The 23,661-nt window shown below is 46.7% G+C and overlaps 1 protein-coding gene across 2 annotated transcripts in view; it reads left to right on the top strand.

Moving 5' to 3' along the window:
* LOC144094592 (ornithine decarboxylase-like) overlaps nt 1–17,250 on the top strand; it is a 94,899-nt gene extending 77,649 nt beyond the window's left edge. For both annotated transcript variants that reach the window (XM_077628519.1, XM_077628512.1), the window contains 4 exons: nt 7,836–8,001; nt 11,180–11,333; nt 12,217–12,320; nt 16,184–17,250. In XM_077628519.1, coding sequence (XP_077484645.1) covers nt 7,836–8,001; nt 11,180–11,333; nt 12,217–12,320; nt 16,184–16,558 — 799 coding nt within the window. In that variant the 3' untranslated portion in view covers nt 16,559–17,250. The remainder of the gene's footprint in view (nt 1–7,835; nt 8,002–11,179; nt 11,334–12,216; nt 12,321–16,183) is intronic.
* Nucleotides 17,251–23,661: the final 6,411 nt, after the last annotated feature.

The raw sequence follows: 23,661 nt of genomic DNA, 5'->3' as shown, positions 1-23,661 counted from the left end.
TTACAATACCAAGATACTTATCCCTTGGCACTTCTTTGACTGAAACGCCCTTAATGCAATAATTGAAGGAAAACGGATTTTTCTTCCTTGCTATCCGCAAGAGCACAGTCTTCTGAGTATTTATTTCCATGGCCCATTTTATCTGAGACCCCCCGCGCTAAAAGGTAGACACTACTTTAATCCGAAGCAGGCAACCATTTTTTATTCTTGTCAGTTGTAGTCTAAACATTTTTTCACTATCGATTAGAAAATTTCGCCAGGACTTTTAAGTAAGAATTATTAACATGTTATCAAAAATCTTAGACCGAGAGAAATGAAAGGTCGGCAGCACTATACAAAGGCTGGAAGAAAAAAGAAAACCCGCGACCTTACGCCAAGAGTCTGTCCAGAACTGGCCACTCAGCTCCAAGGCTACCGAATAACACTGGTTTATGGTTTATAGTTCATGGAGGTGTAACATCCCAAAGCGACTCAGGCTATGAGGGACGCCGTGGTGAAAGGCTCCGGAAATTTCCACCATCTGGGTTCTTTAACGCGTACAATGGGAAACACAGTGCAAAGTCTCCTCCTGGCAACCTTCATGAGTAAGGAAAGTTTCTAGCCTCCCCAAATAAAACAATAACTGTCTAAGGTGTGCAAAACCATTTTCCAGGAGTGAGCGATGAGGGGCTAGTTGGTATGACATGATTATAAAAACATAAAAATGCGTAATCCTACTTCTCTTCCGTATCTTGTTCCGCGCGCAGGTTTATGTTTTTATAATAAAATTTTTATTCCTTCCTTTCTTTCTATCTTCCTTTCTTTCTTTCTTTTTTTTCCTACTTTCCTTTGTTCTTTCATTCTTCCATTCCCGCCTCCCTGAGAAGATTAGTGGTGTTTCTAGTTTGCTCTATTTTTTGTTTATTTTAATTATGTATGCATGCAGCTCTTTGAAAACTATAACTACACCCATTTGTCGAAAACGATGTTTCCTCTCTCTTCCCCTTTATTTTCCTCTCCGCCTGTACTCGAATCACTAGTTACTTCCCTTCGATGGAGGCAGACTTTAAGCACTGGTGAAGAGTTATACGCATAAAGTGAAGAGTTGGTAGCATCAATTGTTTTGTTTGCTGACATCGTGGCTTCCATGCTCTAGAACCAGCGGCTGCTGTGCCGCACAGAACACGGGTTCAATCCAGGCTGCGGCGACCGCGTTTCGATGGAGCCGAAACGCAAAAGGCGTCCGTGTGCTGTGCGATGTTAGCGCACATTAAAGAATCATATGTGGTCTGAATTACTCCGGAGCCCTCCACCACGGCCTCCCTCATATACCCCATGTGTCGCTTCGTGATTGTGAACAGCACAATTCTCATTTATTAATCAACTGCGGCCTGAACAGCGATTCTGTGCAACAAGAAATTTAGTATAACGAACAACCTTGCTGGGAGATGCGATTTCGTGCACTCACAAGTTTAGGCACACAACACATTTAGTCGCAGTTTGATCGGCAATTTTCGGATAGCGTCCGTCTCCTTGGACGGACTTCTCAGAAACATGCATTAACTCAATGCCGAACTGATAATGCATAATAGACATGGTCTCTCGGTTGCAGTACCCTACCTGCTCGAGGAATTATCCTGCGCCACATGTCCAGGCAAAGCCACCGCGGTAGCTCAGTGGTTATGGTGCTCGGCTGCTACCCCTAAAGACGCAGGTTCGGCCCCGGCCGCGGCGGTCGCATTTCGATGGAGGCAAAACCCTAGAGGCCCGTGCACTGTGCGATGTCAGTGCACGTTACAGAACCCCAGGCGGTCAAATAATTCGGAGCCCTCCGCTGCGGTGTCCTCATAGCCTGAGTCGCTTTAGGAAGTTAAACCCCTGAAACCAAACCAAAAAGCTCCAGGTGAGTATGCACCGAAGCAGCTTTCAAAAGCGGCATTCAATCAACGCAAGTCTTCTGGCCCGAACTACCGTTCGGGTAAAAGCACGCATTAGCCATAATCGCGGCGGGTCGGCTTTTGGACCCGGCTGGACTTCGCTGGTACCAGGCGCATAGGCAGCGACCGCCCACGGGCTCGCAACGCGCCACCACGGAAGCTTGCGCAACGATAGCCGCGGGAGGCACCAAACCGCAACAAAAAAGCCTCGTTTTGCTAGAACTTTTTCGTGCATGATGCCCAGCGCAACGTGGAAGCAGAGAATCTAACGTTCACGCATTGAGATGCACTCTGGCATCACAAAACATGCACAAACGCTGCTTGGAACGCCTCCGAAAGCAGGCCACCAGCTTAGTTGCGTCCGCCGCACCTTTATCGGGTGGCCTGGTTGTCCCACATGCCGCACCACCCCCGCGCCGCTGTGTTCGGCGCATGTACATGTACTAGAGGAAGAACATTCTTACATCGTCACCGTCAATGAACTGCCCCTTTAAGGATCTGCCTCTTCTTCCCTTCTCTTCGTTTTCCCAATTCATTCCGCCAGCCCTGCTAGTATTTTCAATATCTTTTGGCTCCCTGTAGACTGATGAGGACATACTCGCTGGCTGCTGTCATTATGGAGTAGTATCCACTCTATATCTACTACGATGTTGCGGTCTCGAGTTTGTTTTGCTGAGCTTCTAATGGAGTCGGGTGGCATTCCACTGTCCCCAGCCTCGTAGTGGTTTGAGAGGTTTTTAGGCAGACAACAAAAATGGCTTATTTTGTCGCCTTGTAGGATGTGGGTGCCACAACTGTTCTTGTTCCCAGAAAGGAGACCCTGATTCGAGCTTCGTAGTGGAGATTTTGTCCTTTGCAAAGACAAAGCGGAATATGCGCTAGTATGTCACCCACTATGGCCCTCTTTCTTCTCCTCCTTAAATTCACTGAAGTGAAGATCCCTCACGGCGACCTCTCTGCCTCTCTCTCTAAATAATCCTCTCTCTCTGTCTTGTTTTGCCGTTCGGTGCGGCGCCGTAGTAGCTGAGGCGTACTGCAGCTCAGCACGATGTCGCGGGACAGAAAAGCTGAAACGGGTGCATTTTGCTGGAGGTTAAATGCAAAAAAAAAAATACACCTCTGATCTGTGCAACATCAGTAAGCGAAAGTTATTTCAGAGCACATTGCACTCCCACACCAGACATGTTTGTTTTACCCTCGGGGTGTAAATGCCCACTGTCAAAATTTTTTTTATATTGAAATAACGCGCTACACACGCAAAAAAACGACAACTGAAACGACGGACACAGGACACGCGCGTCTCCTGTGTCCTTCGTTTCAGTTGTCGTTTTTGTCCATGTGTAGCGCGTTATTCCCACCAAAGGTACAACCAACTAGCCCACATTGCTGCCTCGCTTGCGTCAAAAGTTTATTAGATGGAAAAACTGGAGAAAAAATTAATTTCATTGCCATCTTTCTACGCTGCCTGGAATACACATATGGAGCCTAATTCTAAATGTGCAGTTACGCAGCGCGACATTCGATGTCAAGAAATCAAGAAATGAGCCCTGGATGCTAAGGAAATAAACTTCTTTATACATTTTTTTCTGCTTGATCAAAAAGCTGGAATAGCAGGCAAGCGAGCAGTGTGTATATATATATATATATATATATATATATATATATATATTTAATTTGCCGTCTGTTAACTGGAATGACTTGAACTATGGCCTCTCTTCGTCTAATGATTTCATTTTAGATATGATGTTCTCGCTCAATCTTGAACAGATTGTGAATGACTGTACACGGGGATCAGCGATCTTGGACCTGTTGTTTGTGAGCGAGTCGTTCAGTAATGGCACTGTTCACGCAGAGCGTGGCATCTCCGACCACAAATTAATATGCTTTTGCGGGAAAATCACTGGTGATAAGACCGATAAAACCGTTAAAGTGATCAGCTTCAGAGATTTTAGCAGAGCTGATGATGTCGCGATTCTTGATTATTTGGAATGTCACCTTAGCTCTGTTACCAGTGATGTTGAGGGTTGTTGGACACAATTCTGCAATGCAGTTAAGTTTTGTATTGACAAATTTGTACCGCTCAAGAAAGTCGTTAAACGCAGTGAAAATCCTTGGATTAATAGAGAGATAATTCATATTAAACGGAAACTTAAAAGACTTAGGAAACAGCACAGGACAGGAACTCCACTGTTTGGGTCATTAAAAAGCAAGATGGCAGACAAAGTAAGAGAAGCCAGAAATAGCTTTTTCAAAAACAGGCTTGAAGAGTTCATGAGGTCGGACCCATCTAAGTTCTGGCGCCATTTGAATCCTTCCAGGCACGAAATTACGAAGATAAAAATTGACGAGGTGACTATAACAGACGCTAATGAGATTGCAACGCGTGTTTTCACGAAGCTAGATGATTTTAAACCTCAGTGTGTTTGTAGTAATGATTATTCTTCTGTTTGTAGTAACGAACTGATAATTAGTCGCGAAGGAGTTTTAGCAATGTTACTTAAACTTAACACAAAAAAATCTTCCGGACCCGATGGTGTTCCGAATTCATTTCTTAAACGCTACGCGGAACAAATATCTCAATACTTAACTGATATGTTTAACTTGTCTTTGACAACAGGTGTTATACCGTCTGATTGGCGTAAGGCTCGAGTTGTCCCTATTCTTAAGAAAGGTGACTGCCAACTAGTTACCAATTATCGCCCTGTTTCTTTGACGAATAATTGCTGTAAGTTGTTAGAGCATGCTATTTTTTGTTATATTGTAAAATTTTTAGAGGACCGTAATATTTTAACAGCTTACCAACATGGTTTTAGGAGAGGTATGTCTACTGTTACCCAACTTTTATCTGTAGTGCATGAATTTTCAAGAGTGCTGGATGCTTCCGGACAAACAGACGTCTTATTTTTTGACTTTAGTAAAGCATTTGACAAGGTGCCTCACGGAAAATTATTGTTTAAACTTGAATCGATTGGAATTCCCTCTTTTATAATTCAGTGGGTGCATGCCTATCTTACAGATAGGCAGCAATTTGTAGCAATCCAGGACTCTTGTTCTGACATGCTGCATGTGACTTCAGGGGTTCCTCAAGGCAGTGTCTTGGGACCCCTGTTATTTTTAATCTATGTAAATGACCTAGTGGATATTGTTGAAAAGGATGTAGAGGTGAGGCTGTTTGCCGATGATTGTATTGTTTTTAAAGAAGTAGTAGGTGATTCTGACCACTTGTCACTTCAAAAAACTGTATTAGCAATTGCGGACTGGTGTGAGCGCTGGGGCATGGATATTAACCCAAACAAAACCGTACTATTAAGAATCACAAGGAAAAAAGTGCCCAGATTTCACAGTTATATACTTCACAATCATCCCATTTTAGAAGTAGAAAGCTATAAGTACCTCGGAGTAACCTTCACGAACAAACTTACTTGGTCCACTCATATCGCTGACATCTGCTCATCAGCAGTAAAGAAATTATGGTTTATTAAAAGAAAACTCAGAAACTCTCCCGTGAGCACCAAAATCACTGCATACAAGGCTTGTGTTAAGTCCCGACTTGAATATGCGGCAGCAGTGTGGGACCCGCATAACAAGAAAGACATTGCTCAACTGGAGCGTGTTCAGCGAAAAGCAGTTCGTTTTATTTATGGGAAATATAGAAGGATAGACTCTCCAACTGCATTAATTCGAAAGAGTAATTTACAGTTCTTGGCAATAAGAAGAAAAGTTACCCGTCTAGTACTGCTTCATAATTACATGTCTGGAAATCTGAAGGCAGATCTTCCTGATTGTGTGAAGCTGGCGAGCACTAGGAGAACACGTCATGTACATGAGCAGTCATTAGCACCAATTTTCGCGCGAACTAGTGGGTTTAAGAACAGTTTTTCTTCCGAACACTGTCGCGGAGTGGAATGGCCTTCCTTCGGGTCTATGTAAGTCTAGGAATTTTGAGAAGGAGCTCAAGAACTTATTGTATGGCTCCCAGTATCTTGTTTGATGACTCTGGTTTTGTGTCCTGTTTACTGACTCGCGGTTTTGTAGCTGGTGCTCTTTTAGAAATTTTTTTAGTTGTATGCCCCTCCTGCTTGGGCCAACTCTGGCTTGCAGTATACTGAAATAAATAAATATATAAATAAATCAGGCAAGCTAGGCTAATCATTTGAAATTATACTAACCCGATCCAATCTTTCGCATTAATCCACCCACTAATCCACCTTAATCCTTTCCTGAAGAGGGCCATTTTGAAAATTTTGGGGCTGTTTTGGAATATTTGGGGGTGGGCCTACTTCCAAATGCTATCGCATTTTCTTCTTTAAGAATTTGGTTAAGAAGGCCTCAAGTTTTTGCGACTCTTATTGCTGTTGCCAGTATTTACGTGTAGAAGTGCGTAAATAATGAAATTTCGCAGCAGCACACATTCGGATGGCTCTGAGACATAACAGTGCGCGCACTATTGCAGCGAAGGCATGAAGAAACTTGTGGCCACGCAGTCCTCGCCTTCCGACTGCACCGCAGTCGCACTCCGCCGTAATCAATCAACAAATCCTTTCTTTTGAGTTATTCCTTTCTTTTTCAGCTTCGAGGAATAGGAGCTGCTTAGTCCGTCCTGCTTTGATATTCAAGAGTCGAGCTTCCCACGGGTTCTTCTTATCGGCAGAGTCGCGCTGAGGCACCGTAGCGCTCGCTGCAAGCGATTGGTATGCACGCGACGCAGGTAGCTCAGGCGAGATAGACGCCTTTCAGTCCTACCTTCAGACTTTTGTAAGTGGCTCTGTTGTAATTTTCGGCTAGGCTACCCGTAGTGGATACAAGTTTTCGGGCTTTCTCCTCTTTGGCAGAGAATTCCTGATCGATCCGAAGTTTCAAATTACCTTTTCGACGCAAAAGACGTGCCGTGGCATGTTTTCCCTGGGCATTGGTGACCTTTTTGTGCCAGATGAACGCGTTCTCTCTGCCTGACCCCCGTATCTCGATTCCAGGAAAATTCCCCTCTCTGTCTATCTGCTACCATCTCTCAGTCTATCTATACCATTCACTTACACTGAGCTGGGAGCTACGGCTGGCGTCGGCAATTCGAAGCCGGGTTCTGAAGGCTGTTCCTGAGCACCGCAACGATACGTGATTGATCGTAGCCTTGGCTTCAGTACGCCGGCCTAGCGCGATTGCCGAGATCCCCGGCGTGGCCAACGACCGTTCTTAAGTGCGAGATGCTTTCAGAACTCCGCCCCTGATTTACTGGCGTTAGCTGTAGCTCCCACTTTAGTGTCAGGAAATGGTGAGATGGAATGTGGTATGGGTCTGGCCTCGTCGCAGGGTAAGAAAAATTCATCAGATGAATTTTTTGGTGAAATTTATGGCCAGACGAGGCAAGAAGACGTAGGCAAGAATGACGAAAGAATGGAACAGCCGATGACACCAGCGCAATGTGCGACTGAACACTTCTTAATGCGGTAAAGTGTCATCAGATGATTCATGTACAACATGCTGGTGCCGCCATGATACTGCTTATACAATCACCGGCGACATAAGCTACCTTTCTGAGACAGAAGTCGGAAGCAGCGTTGTCTACAGCCTCTTTCACTCCGAATCTGTTTGAGAGGTTGTGCGTAGAGATAGGAATAACGGCATCATACTGGCTTAATGGTGGCGAAATGATTATACCCACTCTTCATGCGCTACTGACTCCGTCACGTGTGCCGGGCGATGACTGCTGGTAAGCGTCACGTCATTCACACATCTGTTATTAGTGACCTTCATGTACCACGTGGAGCGTGACTAACAGTTTTAGGCTAGTGAGCGTTCTGTTCTGCCTGCCACCCAACGCCACAAGCCCTCCTAACGCTCCCTCAAATCATGAAGTTCAGGAGGTTCGCCGAGCCGCTATTCAGCAATCAACCCCTTGCTCGGCACCCATCCTTCGCGCAGTTTCCACATCGGCGCTGCATTCAAGCATCCGGCCGTGTTTCAGCGCACCATCGAAGATGCCAAGGAAGTGTTTGATGTTGGCCGTGAGTTGGGTTTCCGAATGGACACGCTCGACATCGGCGGCGGCTTCCCTGGCGGCGCGCGCAAGCTGGAGTCCTTCCTTGAGGTATATAACCTTCCATCTCCTCCCTCTGCGCTTGTAACGAACGCTGCCAGTCTTCTCCAGACTTCAAGTCACGCATGACGAGGAAATGCTGCTGCAGTTCAGGCGTCAGAAACAGACGAATGTGTTTCACGAGTACTCGGTATTGTCGGTATTGCAGAAGCATGGCGCCACGGGGCAACATATAACTTGACGGCTGACGAAAATGGCTGCACAGCTATTCCGGAAATGCGCTATCCTTGTGACTTCGCTGGCGCTAGGTATGGAAAAAACTGAAATAAGGTATAGCAGCGGACCAGGGGTCGCATCTGTTCGCAATCCTCTTTACGATTCATTCTCCTTCCTCCTTATCATTTTCAGCTGCCGCCTGTGATGCCCGCGTTGATAGATAGCAAGCAGTGTCACTCGCCGGCTCAAACATCCAAGGCAGAGTTGACCAATGATATAAATGCCCGGCATATTAATCATAGCATAATAAGCATAATAACCCCAGGTGGTCGAAATTTTCGGAATCCTTCACAAGGGCGTCCCTCATAACCTCAGTCGCTTTTCGACATAAAACCCCAATAAACCAATAAGTTCTATGATCTTTTCCCTTCTGAATTTTTGAGCAGGTGGAGCAGAGGGTGGCCAGAAAATCGCAACCTCTGCGTAAACTCATTTTCGAATTTGCTACGGCACGACCTCCGACAGTGCAGCTCCTGCATTATAACTGCACTCGCTAAACCGCTACAAACGCCACTGTGCATGCCTGGATGTGCTATAACTCCCACTATCTGTGCACAGCACACTGTAGCGACAAAATCTAGGCGTAAACAGAGAAAGTTGGGGTAACTAGTGATGGCGAACACTCGCTGACCTGGAATCCGCCAATGCCGGCCCTCTCAACACTGGAGTAGCCGCAATTTCTGGAAATAGTGGGGTGCCTAGCATGAAAATCAGCAGCTTATGTAAATTTTACCTGCAGTAAAAGGTATACTTTCCAGTAGGTTACGATTCTAAATGAGGAAAGGCCGATGCTATTGTTTATACCGAGCATTAACTTGTTAAAGCATTCGGGCTAAGTCTATTCGGATGAGCCTTGGCTCCGTGTCCTATCAGGATCCATTTTCCATTTTATTTGGCGTGATGTCAGCGTGACGACAGCACCAGACGAAAGCAAACAGCGGCCAGTCACAGAAATCACAAGGTAGAGAGTCCCCACGTCGACGACCGCTTTCGCCACTCGCCGCATGCTCCACCTCACCGCTGGCTGCAATGTGAAGCCCATGCTGAGATTCTGTCGTCAATGAGCCAATGGTCGCTTCCCATGGGCACTTGAAAGCCGTGACTACGTCACCGAACAACAGTGACCAATGCCAGAGTACCAAATGGATCCGAAATGGAAAATTGATAGTGGATTCATTGTCGGGTTGAAACAGGGGGTAAATACTTCCTCCCCGTTTAACCGCGGCTGACAGTTCAGAATCGGCGACCCCCACCCCGTGATCGCGAGCGCTACCGAGCGCACGCCGAGCACGGCGGGTCTTGCTCTAAGGGAAAAAAAGGAGCGACACTCTGGCTGACACAAAAATGGCATTTATTGCTGCAACAATAACGCCCGCTAGCAACAAAATACTTCAAGGAATCGAGGTCGTCCTTCTCAGCAGGAAGGTTTTTTTGCCACGCAGCCGGAAATTTTGTTGCGAACTGTGCACGCCTCGACAGTTCGTTTTTCTCTTTTTTTTTTCTTTCTTTCCATTCTCTTCGTTTCTTTCTTTCTTTGGTATGCTCTTGAGGCGCACTTTTGACTGGTAAAACTTAATTAGCAGTATTAGTGCTCTCTGTTGCTTTGTCACAATTCCTGGAGATTATTCGACGAAAACTGTGATGCAAAGAACGTATGCTTAATTAGTTCCCTCCATTCATATGCAAGAGTGGGGCAGAACGCGACATTTTGTTACTTGGAACTACCTAACTTTCAAATGTTCAGTCGAATAATTTGATATTCAGCTGAAATCACCTGCTACGTATACACTGCAACTCAGCTGGCTGACGAGATTGGTCTTTTCTCAAGCAGAGAAAAAAATTCCGAAGTGATGCTTGGGGAACAAAAAATCTGTAAAAAGAGAATGAATTTCTGCAGGCCACAATTTTTTTTTGTACTCTGCAGCACAACCAAGAGAAGCGTCCTGTGTGACACCCTATGAATGTAGGAAACAACCGTCGGCCTGATTTTTAGAAAAAAAGGCCGACGGTTATTCCCTACATTCATAGGGTGTCACACAACTTGAAGAACGTAGCCAATCGCTACGGTGTGTCTGTGGTGTTTTCTGCCACGTGCAAATTGGCCTCACTTTGCCCTCGGATTGCTTCCAGAGGAAGGAGCGTGCGAGAATGCAAAAAGCGCCACACCACTGAGTTCGTCAGGTGCTCGGAGGGGCTTGTTTACGAAATCCCCCTAACCTGTGTAAAAGCTTACATCGGTCAAACAGGCCGATGTGTAAACGACCGGCTGAGGGAACACCAGCTTTTAATTAAGACCGGAAAAGGGTCTAATCTGCCCTTACACTGTAGCGCATGCCCTTCGGCTACGCGTGATAACCCATGCCTGCCTTTGCTGCCGAAAACGAAGATTTTGAGGCGTAGCCGTGACCACACGGCGCGTGAACTTACCGAGGCTTTTTTCATAAGGAACAAGAGAGATGATTGCGTGAGTGATACCTCGATAAGACTTTACGAGGCAGAAAGCAGATTTCTGGCTTGCTCTTAGTGATCGACGTGGCGGTGTGGAAGGTATAGGCATGCGTTGTTCTTCTGAATAAACCTAATCGCGAGTCCGCGCCCGTCCTTGTGCCCTTCGCTTCCGTGTTTGTATTATTTTGCGCAGTACCTTTGCTCATCGATGTACGACTGACTCGCCCAACAACATGCGCTCTTGCAGTAGCAAATAACATTTTGTTGATGTTTAAGAAAAATTCAAATAAAGCTATGGTTTCAAAATTTGTGTTGGGTTTTGCCCCACTCTTTATAGTCATTACTTTGGCAGAACAGTACACTGAGCAGTAAGAATAACTGTGCAGTGCAGAACACTTGCTGTAGATATGGCTGCCTGATGCCTTTTTTTTTTCTAAACATTTCTTGCCTTGAACTGCGCCAATCACTCCGCACATCCGGTTTTTCTTTCGCTTTTCTTTTTCAGCTGTGTCGTGTTATCAGAGAGGCTCTCGACATCCACTTTCCACCTTCCAGCGGCATCGACATCATCGCCGAACCGGGGCAGTACTTCGTCACTTCAGCATACACGCTCTTCACAAAAGTTATCGGCGTTAGAAAGAGAAATGTCAGCGTCGAAGGTAAAGCTTCCATACAACTGTTTAGGCAAATTCACAGCAAATTTCCTGCGCGTAGTAGTGAAAAAAAATGGTTTGATTGCACACCACGTTGCGAAGCTGCACAGTCATTCGACAATATATACCACAGATAGCGGAACAGCGCCTGTCCGGTCTGTTGTCTATCTGTGCGTCCGTCTTTCAATAGCGCTGTACAGCGTCAACTTCATAAAGCAAAAACCAATTAGACCAGCAACTGGTTTTACTTAGACAAGAATCGAGTAGAAAGGATACTTTGTTGTGAGGTCCTGGACCAGCAAAGCCCCAAAAGACGCAAAGGAAATTTCGTAATCGGGCCTCAATATGATGACTGTAGCTTACATGTAGAAGTCGAGTAATGGACAACTTTTGAATAACTGTGTCAAGCTTCGGCAATCCACTCAAGCTTACCCCTCCAAATACGTATGCTTCCTGAACATGAAAACTCGATGTTCGGAAAATAGACAGGACGAAAATGCTGGAAGCCTTTTGGAGCCTGCGTACTTTTGCACACATTACGTTTGTCGCCTCCTTACAGTACAAAGTGCGGATGTGCCCACAAGCTCGATTTGCCACCCTCACCTTGCCCCATCTCGCTAGCGCTTTCAACATTTCGGCAGTAAGGCTAGTGCAAACGCTGCTGGTGGTTTCCGCTTGACAGCGCCAAGATATCCGGCTGGCGCGTGTTTCTTCTGGCCTCGACGTACTGGGGTGTAATAACGGCTAGGGGATCGTTTGAGTGAGACAGCTCTCTCGGCTTCACTGTTGCCACAGTGACGACTGCGTTCAGTGTCTCAAAAATATCACGAAGTACTATTTTAGTACACATTACGGTTGTTGATGTCTATACCGTGGGTATTTGTTTCAGGAAAATTCTGCGAACTTCAAGACGTCTTCATCAACGAAAGCAAGTGCAACACCATCAACCGAGACCTGTTCGATCTCATGGACGTCGAGATAAGCCTTCTGGAGGTAAACGTGCTCGGCATCACGTAGCAGCAAAGCTGCATAAGTCGGTTTTTATTTTGATTTTTCTAAAGCAGTATATGTCACAAGCTCTTTAAGACAAGAAAATGGCATTAATATCATAATGCAGATTTACTTTAGGCTTCTTTTCAACACCTTGCGCTTGTCAGAGAGATACTGGAAACGAGGCGCGAAGCCCACAGTGGCGCCACTGCATTGCAATACTGACTACAATAGAAACAATGCGACACCGAGGCCTAGAATGCGGCCATTTGCACCGTACTTGGCAGCCGCTCGTACTTGAGTCAGTAAAAGCGAGGTGCTTCTCCTCCGTGACATTAATGCAGAATGCATTGCAATAAAACAAAAAAGAATACACTTCTCTTGGGTCTCGCCGAACATGTCGCGAACTGAAGCCCCCAGGCTTTATTGAATGGTTTTGTTCAGTATCACGTGTCTTCGGAATTCATACCTCGGCTCTCGCTTATACTTACATACTTGGTGCGGTCACACTGAGGAATTCCCTGAACGCTGGCTTTACCTAAAGCAGCTGGCCTCGCGTACAGGTAGAAAGGCGGCCTTCAGGGTGTAAAAACGATACCCCGCTTTTCATATAGCATGCTTTGCGACTGGCGTGAGAATGCTGTCTTAGGGGCATCCTAAGCCCCAATTAAGCGGTCGTGGATAATCATACTCACGGTTTGCCGGGTTTAACGCTTCAAAGCTGCTCATAGGCTGTGTGAGCCTGGAGGGCTTCGTATTAATTTTGACCTAATGCGTTTTTTTTTGTTTTACGCGCACCAACATCGCACATATCCCGGGGTGTTTTATATTTCGTCTTTACCGAAATGCGGCCGACGTGGCAGGGACACGATCCAGCGACCTTGGTCTCAGCATCCAAACGTTTACGGATAATCACTGCATGCAGCAAGTATACCTAACCTCAGACTGTCATAGATGCAGCGCTCGCTTCCTCGTAATATGACAGGGGACCCTAAGTACGGCCGGGTAATGTGGAGAAGGCGCGCTCCTCAGTTTGCAGAATGTTTGCCTTCAGAGACGAGACAGGCTCGAACGCCTGAGGCCTGAGAAGCACGCTAAACGACATACGGGAAGCAAAACCGCCAAATTATACTTAGCCACCTTAATTATTTGTAGCGGCTTTGTTCAAGCGGAACCTGATATCGGTAATAAGAGCGCAAGTCTCAAAACTGTTGCCACGTTTGTGGCATTATTGTTTTCTGCCTATGCTGCAGTTCAAAGTGCATGTCTGGATGCAGCTGCTCGAGCATTGTGGAAAGCTTCCTGTCCATTGTCATTTCTTCGGACCTCTCACCGGTCGGTGAACGGTTCAGTACATACTTGACGAGAAGAGCGTGACACCTGTGTGTCCCGGTTTCTTTTCAGCATACATTTTGGTCTCTTGCACCATTCGTTAGCCTTGCCCATTTCAAAGCGCCAGTGACGCAAGGCGAATGAGACTCCTGGACTTGATAATGCCGAACTCCTCAGTTAAATTCTGCGCCATTACCGGAAACCATGGTCGCTGGCATATCATAAGGGGCAAAATGTTAAAGCGCCATGACGCCAGGAGCTGCCGCAGGCGTGGGTGTTACTCTACACGCTCAGTAACTTTCGACATGCGTCGACCACAGATGGTAAAAGCGCGCCTTGGAAAGGCCCGCGAAGTATGCCCAAGTGCATCCTTGTCCACGGAAACTTTAATTTCCACAGATAAAGCCTCATTTTCTGGCGCAGGTCTTGTCTCCTGATAATTCACACAGCCTCCTACTTTCATTCAGCACCCTTATCGATGACGGGTCCCTAAACAGCTCCTCTTGCGTGCCCTTCTCTTCGGAAAATTATTACAAGAGAAGCACGAAAAACCTCTACAGCGTGCTGTCTAGTTGATCCTGGAAGCGTCACTCAATTGCACCACAGTGACAGTTTATGCGTGCGACTGACAAAAGCTGCCAACTCATCACGTAATTCGCTCAGACCAGCCTTGCTGAGCCCGTGGACCTTCGCCAGGACATGGCAATTTTAAGACGACAGCCGTTATTAGGAAGGAAGCCCAGCGGACGCGCATGCGTTCGCGTGACATCTTTCGGGGCCTGGGAGGAGGTGAGGCAGAAAGAAGGAGGACTAAGAGAATTGCTTATCAGGAAACTCGCAACAGTTGTCTCACTCTTGGTGGACACCTCAACCGCGTCGTCAGGTAGAAATGATAAAAAATGGGTTTGGGCAAAGGAAAGGAGCAGTAATTGTCACGCGTCTCAGTGGAGACCTCCACCGCGCCATGATGGAAGGGAAAATAGAATGAAAGAAGAAAGAGGGAAAAAGGCACCGTATTGGAGGTCTCCGGAATAATTTCAGCCCCTACCTAGGGCCGTATTATATACTCTGTCCATTTTCCATTATCCATTTTGCATCCATTTGCTCCTCTGTCATTGGTCACTCAGATATACCCGCTGCTTTTAAGCGTCTGTGGGAAGCGACCCGGATGGGTGGTCGGCGACCGGACCTCATCATTGGCTGCCATTGGCTGCGATATGCAGCTGATGGGGAGGTGCATTACAGAGCTCTGCCAACAGCAGGCGACCGGATCTGACCACTAGCTGCCATTGGCAGCAATATTCAGCCAATAGCAGCCATTGGTAGCGTTCAGGGCACCTAAAGCTCTGAACAGTCTCTACCGAGTAACCCGACACCGGCATTTTAAAGGGGTCGAGACGCCACATTTTAAACTTATAAAAGCCTGGCATAAGCTTCCCCTGCATGTAAGGTCACCCACGGCTAAGTACCAGTTGCAACAAACGTTTAAAAGTTGTTTTAATTCAGTTCCAAAGAGTCCTTCAGTGCCCTTTCTCGCCTTCGATACCCATCGACAGCAATATAATTAAAGACGCATCAAGTCTGGAACAACGGAAGTGAATACTAGTGACGTCACAGTAGAGTAACGTGACGTATTATAAACGGTGACGAGCGGCGTCGGCGGTCGCTTGGCTGATAGGCAGGCGCTGACGCACCAGCATCGGCGGCTGTGCGAAAGTTTCACGCCGATGAGACGATCTGAATGCCTGCGCTTTTTTCTGCCGTATTCGCAATTCAAATATGCGAGGCCAGTGACCACATTCCGACGCTCACCAGCGCTAAACGCTGGACATATTCTTTAATCTACTTCGGCTCCTTTCCGCGATGGGCAAGCCTATTGAGCCCGCAGGACTGGCTTGCGCGATGTTGGCGACTGTGGAGAGTTAATTCACAAGTTTTAGCGAATGCCAATGGTCACAGGTTATAGTTTTGTAACAGTGACTCGAAATCGATGATTGCTTGCATCTAACGACGCACATACAACGAGCCGAAAGCGCCGATTGTAGGCGGCTTGACCTGGTCTGCCGAGCAATGCTGCATTCGCTCGACAGCAGTCGTCGACGTCACTTGTGGACAACAAATTAGTCCATTTTGATTAATACAAATAGTCACCGAACGTACCTCTAGATAAAGCGATTCAAAATCAAATATTTGTACCATCGAATAGAACAAATACAATGAGCGAGAAGCCTCACTCCTATACGTAGTATCAACAATCCGGCTATCAACCGTTTCTGAGGCTGGCGCTCGCATCCATCGGCGCTTCTTGCAGAGTTAATCGTAGAGAGTCCGGCTCAGCAACACTAAACAAATGAAACGCTCAGGGGCAGAGTCTGTAGCTCCCTTAAGTCGTATAAAACTATCTGTCTAGACCGCAGTTGCAGAAACTAAAAGTGAACATTGTTGATCGTTTCCTAGGCTTGACTGTGTACGTTCTCGCAAGAGAAACAAAAACAAAAGACTAATTCGAAGTAATTATTTTTTCATATGGCCAGACTCCGTTCAACCGACCGCGGGACACACTGACGGTCATCTGGGGCGCCACGTGCCATCCTTGGGACATCGTGGTGGGACATTCGCATTTCTACCGCGTCTCCGTCGACGAGTGGCTCATGTTGGACAACATGGGCGCCTACTCCCTCGTCAGCGCCTCGGGCTTCAACGGCTTCGGCTTCCCGCGAGTCCACTACATCGCCTCGGCCGCCGGCGCGCCTTTCGTGCAGCTCATGGTAGAAGCCACGCGCGTACGAAGTGGCTACGGACACCTCCATCGCGCGCTCGAGCCGCGGCGCGCTGGGCGCCCCGTTGCTTTTGGTGTCCACACAGCCTCCATACAGCACCGCGACCGCGAATGCAACACTTTCTCCTGAAACCACCTTGACAGCAGGGCGGCGCAAGGGTTCATGAACTGCTCCCATTAAACTTAGTAAAACGAAATAAAGCGGCAAAGCTGCTAGTACAAGGAAAATCATGTTCATGCATCCCGAGATGGGGACAGGTCGCCTGGATAAGTGTAGGTGGAGCCACCGCGTAAGTGGACCTGACAGCCCATACGTCACTTCGTGTTTGTGTGCGTGTATTTAAGTGCCAGCCGCCGTTTCCTCCCGGTAGCAAGCTTCGCTCGCGAGGTTTGTATGGCTTGTGCATGCGTTCAACTTGTATACTAAGTTCGTGACAGCTACCCGGTATCATAAGTAAGTAGCGCGTTTTTCATACAGGCATCTTTCGCCGAGCTCGCTGCGACGGGTATGCACGTTTGCCATTCGAGCGAGATTGTGGTTGCAGTACCATAAAATATAAAGAATTCTGTAACGTTTCATTTCGTTTTCGTTTAACTTGGTCACTTGGCCGCGCCGGTCGCATTTCAAAGGAGGCAAAATGCTAGAGGCCCGTGTACAGTGCGATGTCAGTGCACGTTAAAGAACCCCAGGTGGTCGAAATTTCCGGAGCCCTTCACTACGGCGTCTCTCATATAGCCTGAGTCGCTTTGGAACGTTGAACCCCTATAAACCAAACCATATTTTTGTTATTTCCAACAAAAAGTGTTCCCACAATAAACATTACCGCGGAGTTTCATCCTTATGAGCGTGCTGCTCAGTTGTGTGTCTCCGGTTTTTCTTTTGCCCGATAACAGCAATGTTCGTCATTGCAAAACCCACCGTCAGTGGCTGCCGTCTCTGAGCATCTCTATCGGATGGTGCGTTGAAACATCAGCAGTCCTGAAATGTGCAGAGTGGTCTCTACACAGCTAAAACTTTAGAAGCAACTCATGTCGCATTACGAGAAAGAAATATCCAGTTTACGCGCGGTCATACAAAGAGTTAAACTGACACGCCGTGTGTATGGTCTTTGCAGCAGACGCAAGCTAAGTTGGTGACAGTTTTCTGCGCCTGCTGTAGTGCTTCATCATGGACTTTTCGGTTGAGCAAGACTAAAATTGCGCAGCGTAGTTCTTAACCAATGTCCTGGAGCAAGGCAGGTTTTCATCCCGTACAAACATCAAAACGTCTCCCCAAAAGTAACAAGTGAAGATCGTCACTCAAGGCTTATCAGTTCCTTTGTAAGTCTCCATGTCCGGCCACCATCTCAATGCTGCAAATGGCTTAATTTTTACGCGACTGATTTTCGCGTTTTTCACTGATCGCACCGAACTGGAGAAAAATAGGTCCCGCGAGTGATTTGTGGAAAACGACTTGTAAATCGGCAAAAAAAAGATCTCTCTGAGATCAGCACCTTATTCCTATCTGCGCGCCTAGAAGTGAGAATGCGGAAAAAAGTGTAGCCCTGTGCTGAAAGGAAAGTGTTTAAAGGGTAATCATCCTAAGCGCGAATTTCAATTCGTTCGTTGTCTTTCTTACCTCTTTTATGTCCAGCCACTCTCTGGAATCCTGCAACGAGCACAAAAATGTTCGTAACTTATGAAGGCTTTTGGGACTAAGATTCTGTTTACGGAGAAAATTATTGTTAGGTCCTGGCTGAGGCTCCGGAATCCAGCAGGAGTCTGGTTTACCTTCGAAAGCGTCCTCCTTAAGGAACAGCAGCCATTAGTGTGTTTTCATCTCTACTGCCGAGTTCCTGCTCAAGGTGGGCCCCGCGAGAGCGACGCTCCGCCTATACAACATGAGCCATGTAGCATGAGGCTGCCTTTGCAGCCGCAGAAACTTTGCAAACCTCAGCAAAGAGGACCGAACTAAGGATCCTGCCATGTCTGCATCCCATGATTTACGTAGTACTCGAGTAATATTGTTAAACCACGATTTAAGCGGAAATCGCGAAAAGTAAGCCACTTACTGTACCCCGTTTTGCAGATTCATGAGTGCCACGATGACAGGCAAACAATAAAGTGTCTACGTCAACATGAAAAATAAGCTCTTGTCGGAGCGATGAATTATTTTTATTTTAAGCATGAAATGGCCCTTTCTCGGGATGTCTGCTTTAAGAGACCATAACGTGCACTTAAAAACAGAAAATCAGCATGTTCACGCTTGCACTTTTTATCATGCTTACGGCTGCCTCTTCCAAAAAAGCAGACAGGAGAACTTTGAGTTCAATTCAAACCAGCGATTAAACGCTTAGCTTTCATCGTTACATAGCACGGTGACAGGAAGAGGAACGATTGTTCGGGCAAGACCCGTCGGACAACAATGACGACTGGGGGAGTTCTTCGATCAGAGATATTTCGTTAAAAAAGTGCCGCAAGTTGCAAACCTGTTCATCGTGGTCGTATTCCCGCAGGTGTCGCAATGGGCGAGGCACTGCTAGCCCGCGTTCCTACGCACATACCTCTGCATGAAACTCCTGAAGCTGAAGTAAACCCGCCAAATGCGGGTGACGTAAAATGCTAAGACAGCAGAGGTGGAAAATGGCTCAACAATTCTTGTTGCTATCCCCTAGACATTTCTGATTCACCGGAAACCGTAAAAGCCAAAGGTGCCATAATAACGCAAGCTCTACCATTTTGTAGTTCTGCGAGGCGCTGTGCTTGTTTGGGTTTCTGCAACATGTAACACGTACAAAAACACAGAGGAGACGTCTGATATCTAGAAAAACACACGAGTCGGCTAGTGCTTTCGAGGGACAGTAAACAGTCATTACGGAATTTGCTGCGCATTCAATGCGACTGGTGACGTCTTTCGTGACGTAATTATTTACTACTGGACATGCAAACTGCGGATGATATTTATCGTGACAGAAGCCGTCTGCATGGATACATAGCCTCCCGTTCTGCATTCGCTCGAAAATTTCGAGGATTAAAAGCGTCTTCCGCGCATCGTCTTACGTTTTCTAAACGAAAGCTGGCAGTTTGTCGATTTTCGTGATTTCCATTACAACGCGTCGATGGCGGAGAAAGCGGAGAGAGCTTGTCTTCGATGTGCCTCTACTCGGCGTCCCCGGGTGCACACGCATCTGAATTCCGCTTGCAGAACTATGAGGAGTTAATCAGGCGCTCGGTGGCGTGACTCGGCACCGCATGCCGAGTGTATCGGTGAACACTTTCTGAAATTTTACGCATAGGGAGGTGGAAATCGAAATAAAATGCTTTCAGGGGCAAACTGTCGGCCACGCATGTCGTCAGGTATTATACACTCTGAACACGAATTACGCCTATATGGGAGTAAAAAGAGCGTAAGCTGTCCTCTAGCGCACTTTTTTTATAGAAGGGGACAGTTCACTCTCTTTTCACTCCTTTCTGTTTAGATTGTAGGAATCATCATAGTGAGCTCATTAGCTAAAATTTACTAATTACCTTTTAGTGCGTTACCACAAGCTGTTCGTTAGCGCCAATGAGTTCATAGACACGGAGATGACGATGTCATATGATTTTTTTTAAATGAAGGAAAAGTCACTCTAAAGCTCTGCACTGTAGCGAGCCGAATTGCGATGCTTCTTGTTCTCCAAAAATCAAAACTAAGAGCATCAGGTGCGCTGTAAGTTCACTGCAACTGCAACGCCCATTGGTGACACGTTGAAGTGCGTGCGGTGCTCATTTCTAACTTCCTGCAAAAGTGTACCGCTGCATGCACTTTCTTTTGCTTCGTAGCCTAATTCAAGAGAAAAAATTTAGGAGGACTCTTGAGGCTTCGCCTTATGAGTAGACGCCATAGCGCCTTTTCCTTCTTTTTTTAATTACTAGAACATTAGTGCACATCCCCAAAACACTATACTTTCGTACACAACACAACGCGCTCACATGGCGCCCCTCTATCACGCTTGAACCAAAATAGAACATAATTTCAGTGTATTAAGTACCACGCTTTTTGTTTTCATTTGAAAAAAACCTTTTGTGGTATATGCGTCGCGTGCCCGCCTAGTACGCAGGAGGCCTGTCTGAGAGCCCCAATGCCGGCGTATTTCTTTTTTTCATTTGAAACTCTTGGGAGTATTTCCGTAGCGTTTCTAAGGCCTTAATGTCAATCTTAGGTCACGGCGACAGTTTCCATCGAACGAGCAGTACGTATACGCTATCGCGTAAAATAGTTGTCACGAACTACATAGTCACTGTTTTTCAGAGGGATGAAGCGAAGTAAAATGCATGTCGCGGTACAACCGCGCAGGGAGTTAGAAATGAGCGCCGCGGGCACATTAGCATTTCAACAGCGGACGTTGCGTTTGCAGTGAACTTGCAGCGCACATCCCGCGCTCAGTTTTGATTTTGTGCGGGAGAAAAAGGCGCCTGATTTCCTCGCTCTGCAGTGCCTTAGGGAACGACTTCTTCTTCGTTTCAGAAACCGATATGGCATCTACTGGTACTCACGAATGGCACTAAGCACCAGGCTGCATTAATTAAAAAGTTAATGATCGACTTTTAGTTAGTTATCTAGCTAATTAAAACGATTTAGTAAATAGCTGATATCCGCTGCGCCTGTCATCACGTTCTTTAAGATATATTCTTTCTATTTCAATCAGCCTATATTTAAGAATTTCTGAAACTGCTCGCTGAGACGCCTGGTGTATTGCAGGTCGACAGGGCACGTTTTTCGCCAACGACTCGCCTCATATTGCTGCATCGCCACCCACTCTGCTATGCGTTCGAGCAGGAAAGCTAATAGGCAGCTGCCCCTTACGGGCAACACCAGCGAATTAAAGTGAGAGATATCTTCGCGACTGCGGCTCAACCTGGCTAAGGACACCGTTGCTACAACTTCTGAAATGCTAGTCTGGAAGCGGTAATTAGGCTGTTAGCAGTGAAAACTTCGTTCAAGGATTGTCTAAGCAGGTCTAGGTGCGCCAGCATCGAGCGGCTGCACATATAACGTAAAAGAGAGCGCAGTCCACTCAAACATATATTAGTGTGGCCCCCCAGAGAAAAGGGAAGAAAATAATGTTGCCAAGAACAGCGCCAACACGGCTGCGCTGGATCGAAGTGGACTGCACCGTTCATTACCTTCTAGACCGGGCGCATATCCCGTGCCCGTTGAGACACTAGAAGATCAGATAACAACAAAGGGCTCAGATGATCAGATAACAGTATGGCTGCGTATCATGGTCCGGACCCCGTAGAATATCTGATACGGGTCCCAATTGGACATATTTTTGGAAATGTGGCGGAGAGTTTGAAGGAAGCTTCACTCCCGCCACCGGTGGGCCCGGTATTGCACTGCCTCCGGGATCGGCCTTGTCTTTAGCGCGTCTTTACTATCCTGTCTTTCTATCCCATCTTTCAACTCTCCTACTATCTGCACGTGGTAGCGATTGTGGCTCGGCTTGAGCCAGTGGGCAGGCCTGTGCACTTTCCTTTTCTTTTTTCCTGGCAACAACAGACAGGCAGACAGAGGGCTCAGCCAGCGCGTCGGGGCTTATCTTTTCTTTCAGAACATTTGTCCCCTATGGAGGCAGGCATATGTCGCCGTCATCCAGTCCGGCTCGTGCGAATGGAATCGGGCCTAACAGCTGCACGACATCTGGCGCTTATCTTTGCCGAAGATATGACAGCTCAGCTTTGACCCCTATTTATGCGGCAAGACGATAACGGCAATATCCAGGAATCGTAATTACTTCTTTTCAGCAAGCAACACAACATAATACCAATATACCATAGAGCGCCCTTCTCAGGCGACTTGTTCCTGACATTTTGCTCGTGTTCAGCGCCCAGTTCCCGGACAAACTCTTTAACAGACCGCTTTAAGCTTAGACGTATTAATGCCTCTCAAGCCAAGACGTGGACTGCAAGGGGTTCCGTGCATTTTGCGTACATCAAAATTCAGAGATGCCGACCCGAAATCGAACCCGCTACCTCAGGCTTGGCAGCACAAGTTTATTCGTGCATGGCTCACGACGGCCACCTAAGCAGAGAAGGAATCTGAGTAACCGAGAAAAGGACTGATACCATTTGCAATTCATACGAAGAAATGCCGTAGAAAGGGATGCACGAAGTGTAATACCTCAATAATACTATGACATTAGCGGCAGTTGTGTATTTTTTATGGCCAGATATAAGAAACCGCTACCGTGTCTTCAATATAAGCAAGCTGAAAATACCGCGTACTTTCAGGTAAGGCTGATTTAAACTATGCTTAGCTGCACAACGCCACCGTCACGGCTTGAGACATCCGACTTCAGACAGCACTCTCCACGGAGGACGCTGTGTAAGCTGTCGAATGTAACAAATGAAATTTATGCCCGCAATTTTCTGTAATTCACATAAATTAGTAGGTCACCTTCTTCTAGTGTACAGGGTGTGTTTCAAGCAATAAAACGCACCACCTATCAAATACCGGCAAATACCGGGTTTAAAATCAAGTACCGGCCAACGCAAGCATCATAGCAGTCAGCATCACCCCTGGCCTCTCCAAAACAGTGCCGACCTCTTAAACGCGAGCGACTGCTCGCTTCTGCGAGGCTATAGACATGCGTCTTCGGAGGCTATCACGCTACATGAGTGCCTAGGCGCTTATAATTTCAGGGCCACTAACATTTGCGGTTAGTTGCCCTTGCCGAACTGCTAACAGCATGCAAGGAATGGTCGGTTCACGAATGACAAAGTGATTTTAGAGGCTGAACGCTCTATGCGTGCATAAGTATTTCGAGTAATAATGGAGTCACGTGTGAAAAATTATGCGTTTTCACTCGCCTCGTCCGTAAGTATCTGAGCACGCTTTGCGTCGCAGCATTCGTTAAAAAAATAAATCCGAGAAACTAACACTGTACTCAAGAGACGACACGAAAAATGCAGAATTTCAAATGCTTATGGGCACTTTTTCTCCGCTAGCAGCGTACTTCTTAAACTGAAGCAGAAACTATTGAATTAAGGGACTTGTCAAGCTATCTTCTTTTTTTAACCTTTCGCACAGCGGTCGACTTGCAGGCTAGACTTTCGGATCTCAGGCTTAGTTAGCACGCACAGTGAACACCGAAAAGTAAAGCAAAATATTGTCGAACGGTTACAAACTGCCATATTCTGAAAAAAAAGTGTGAAGGAATACCATATGCTAACAGCACGAAAATATTCTATAAGCGCGAGCATACAGCTGCT

Source organism: Amblyomma americanum, chromosome 1, assembly GCF_052857255.1.
Source record: "Amblyomma americanum isolate KBUSLIRL-KWMA chromosome 1, ASM5285725v1, whole genome shotgun sequence".
NCBI classification, from domain to species: Eukaryota; Metazoa; Arthropoda; class Arachnida; order Ixodida; family Ixodidae; genus Amblyomma; species Amblyomma americanum.
The sequence above is the reverse complement of the archived record's forward strand: the minus strand, read 5'-3'. Positions and strand labels throughout refer to the sequence as shown.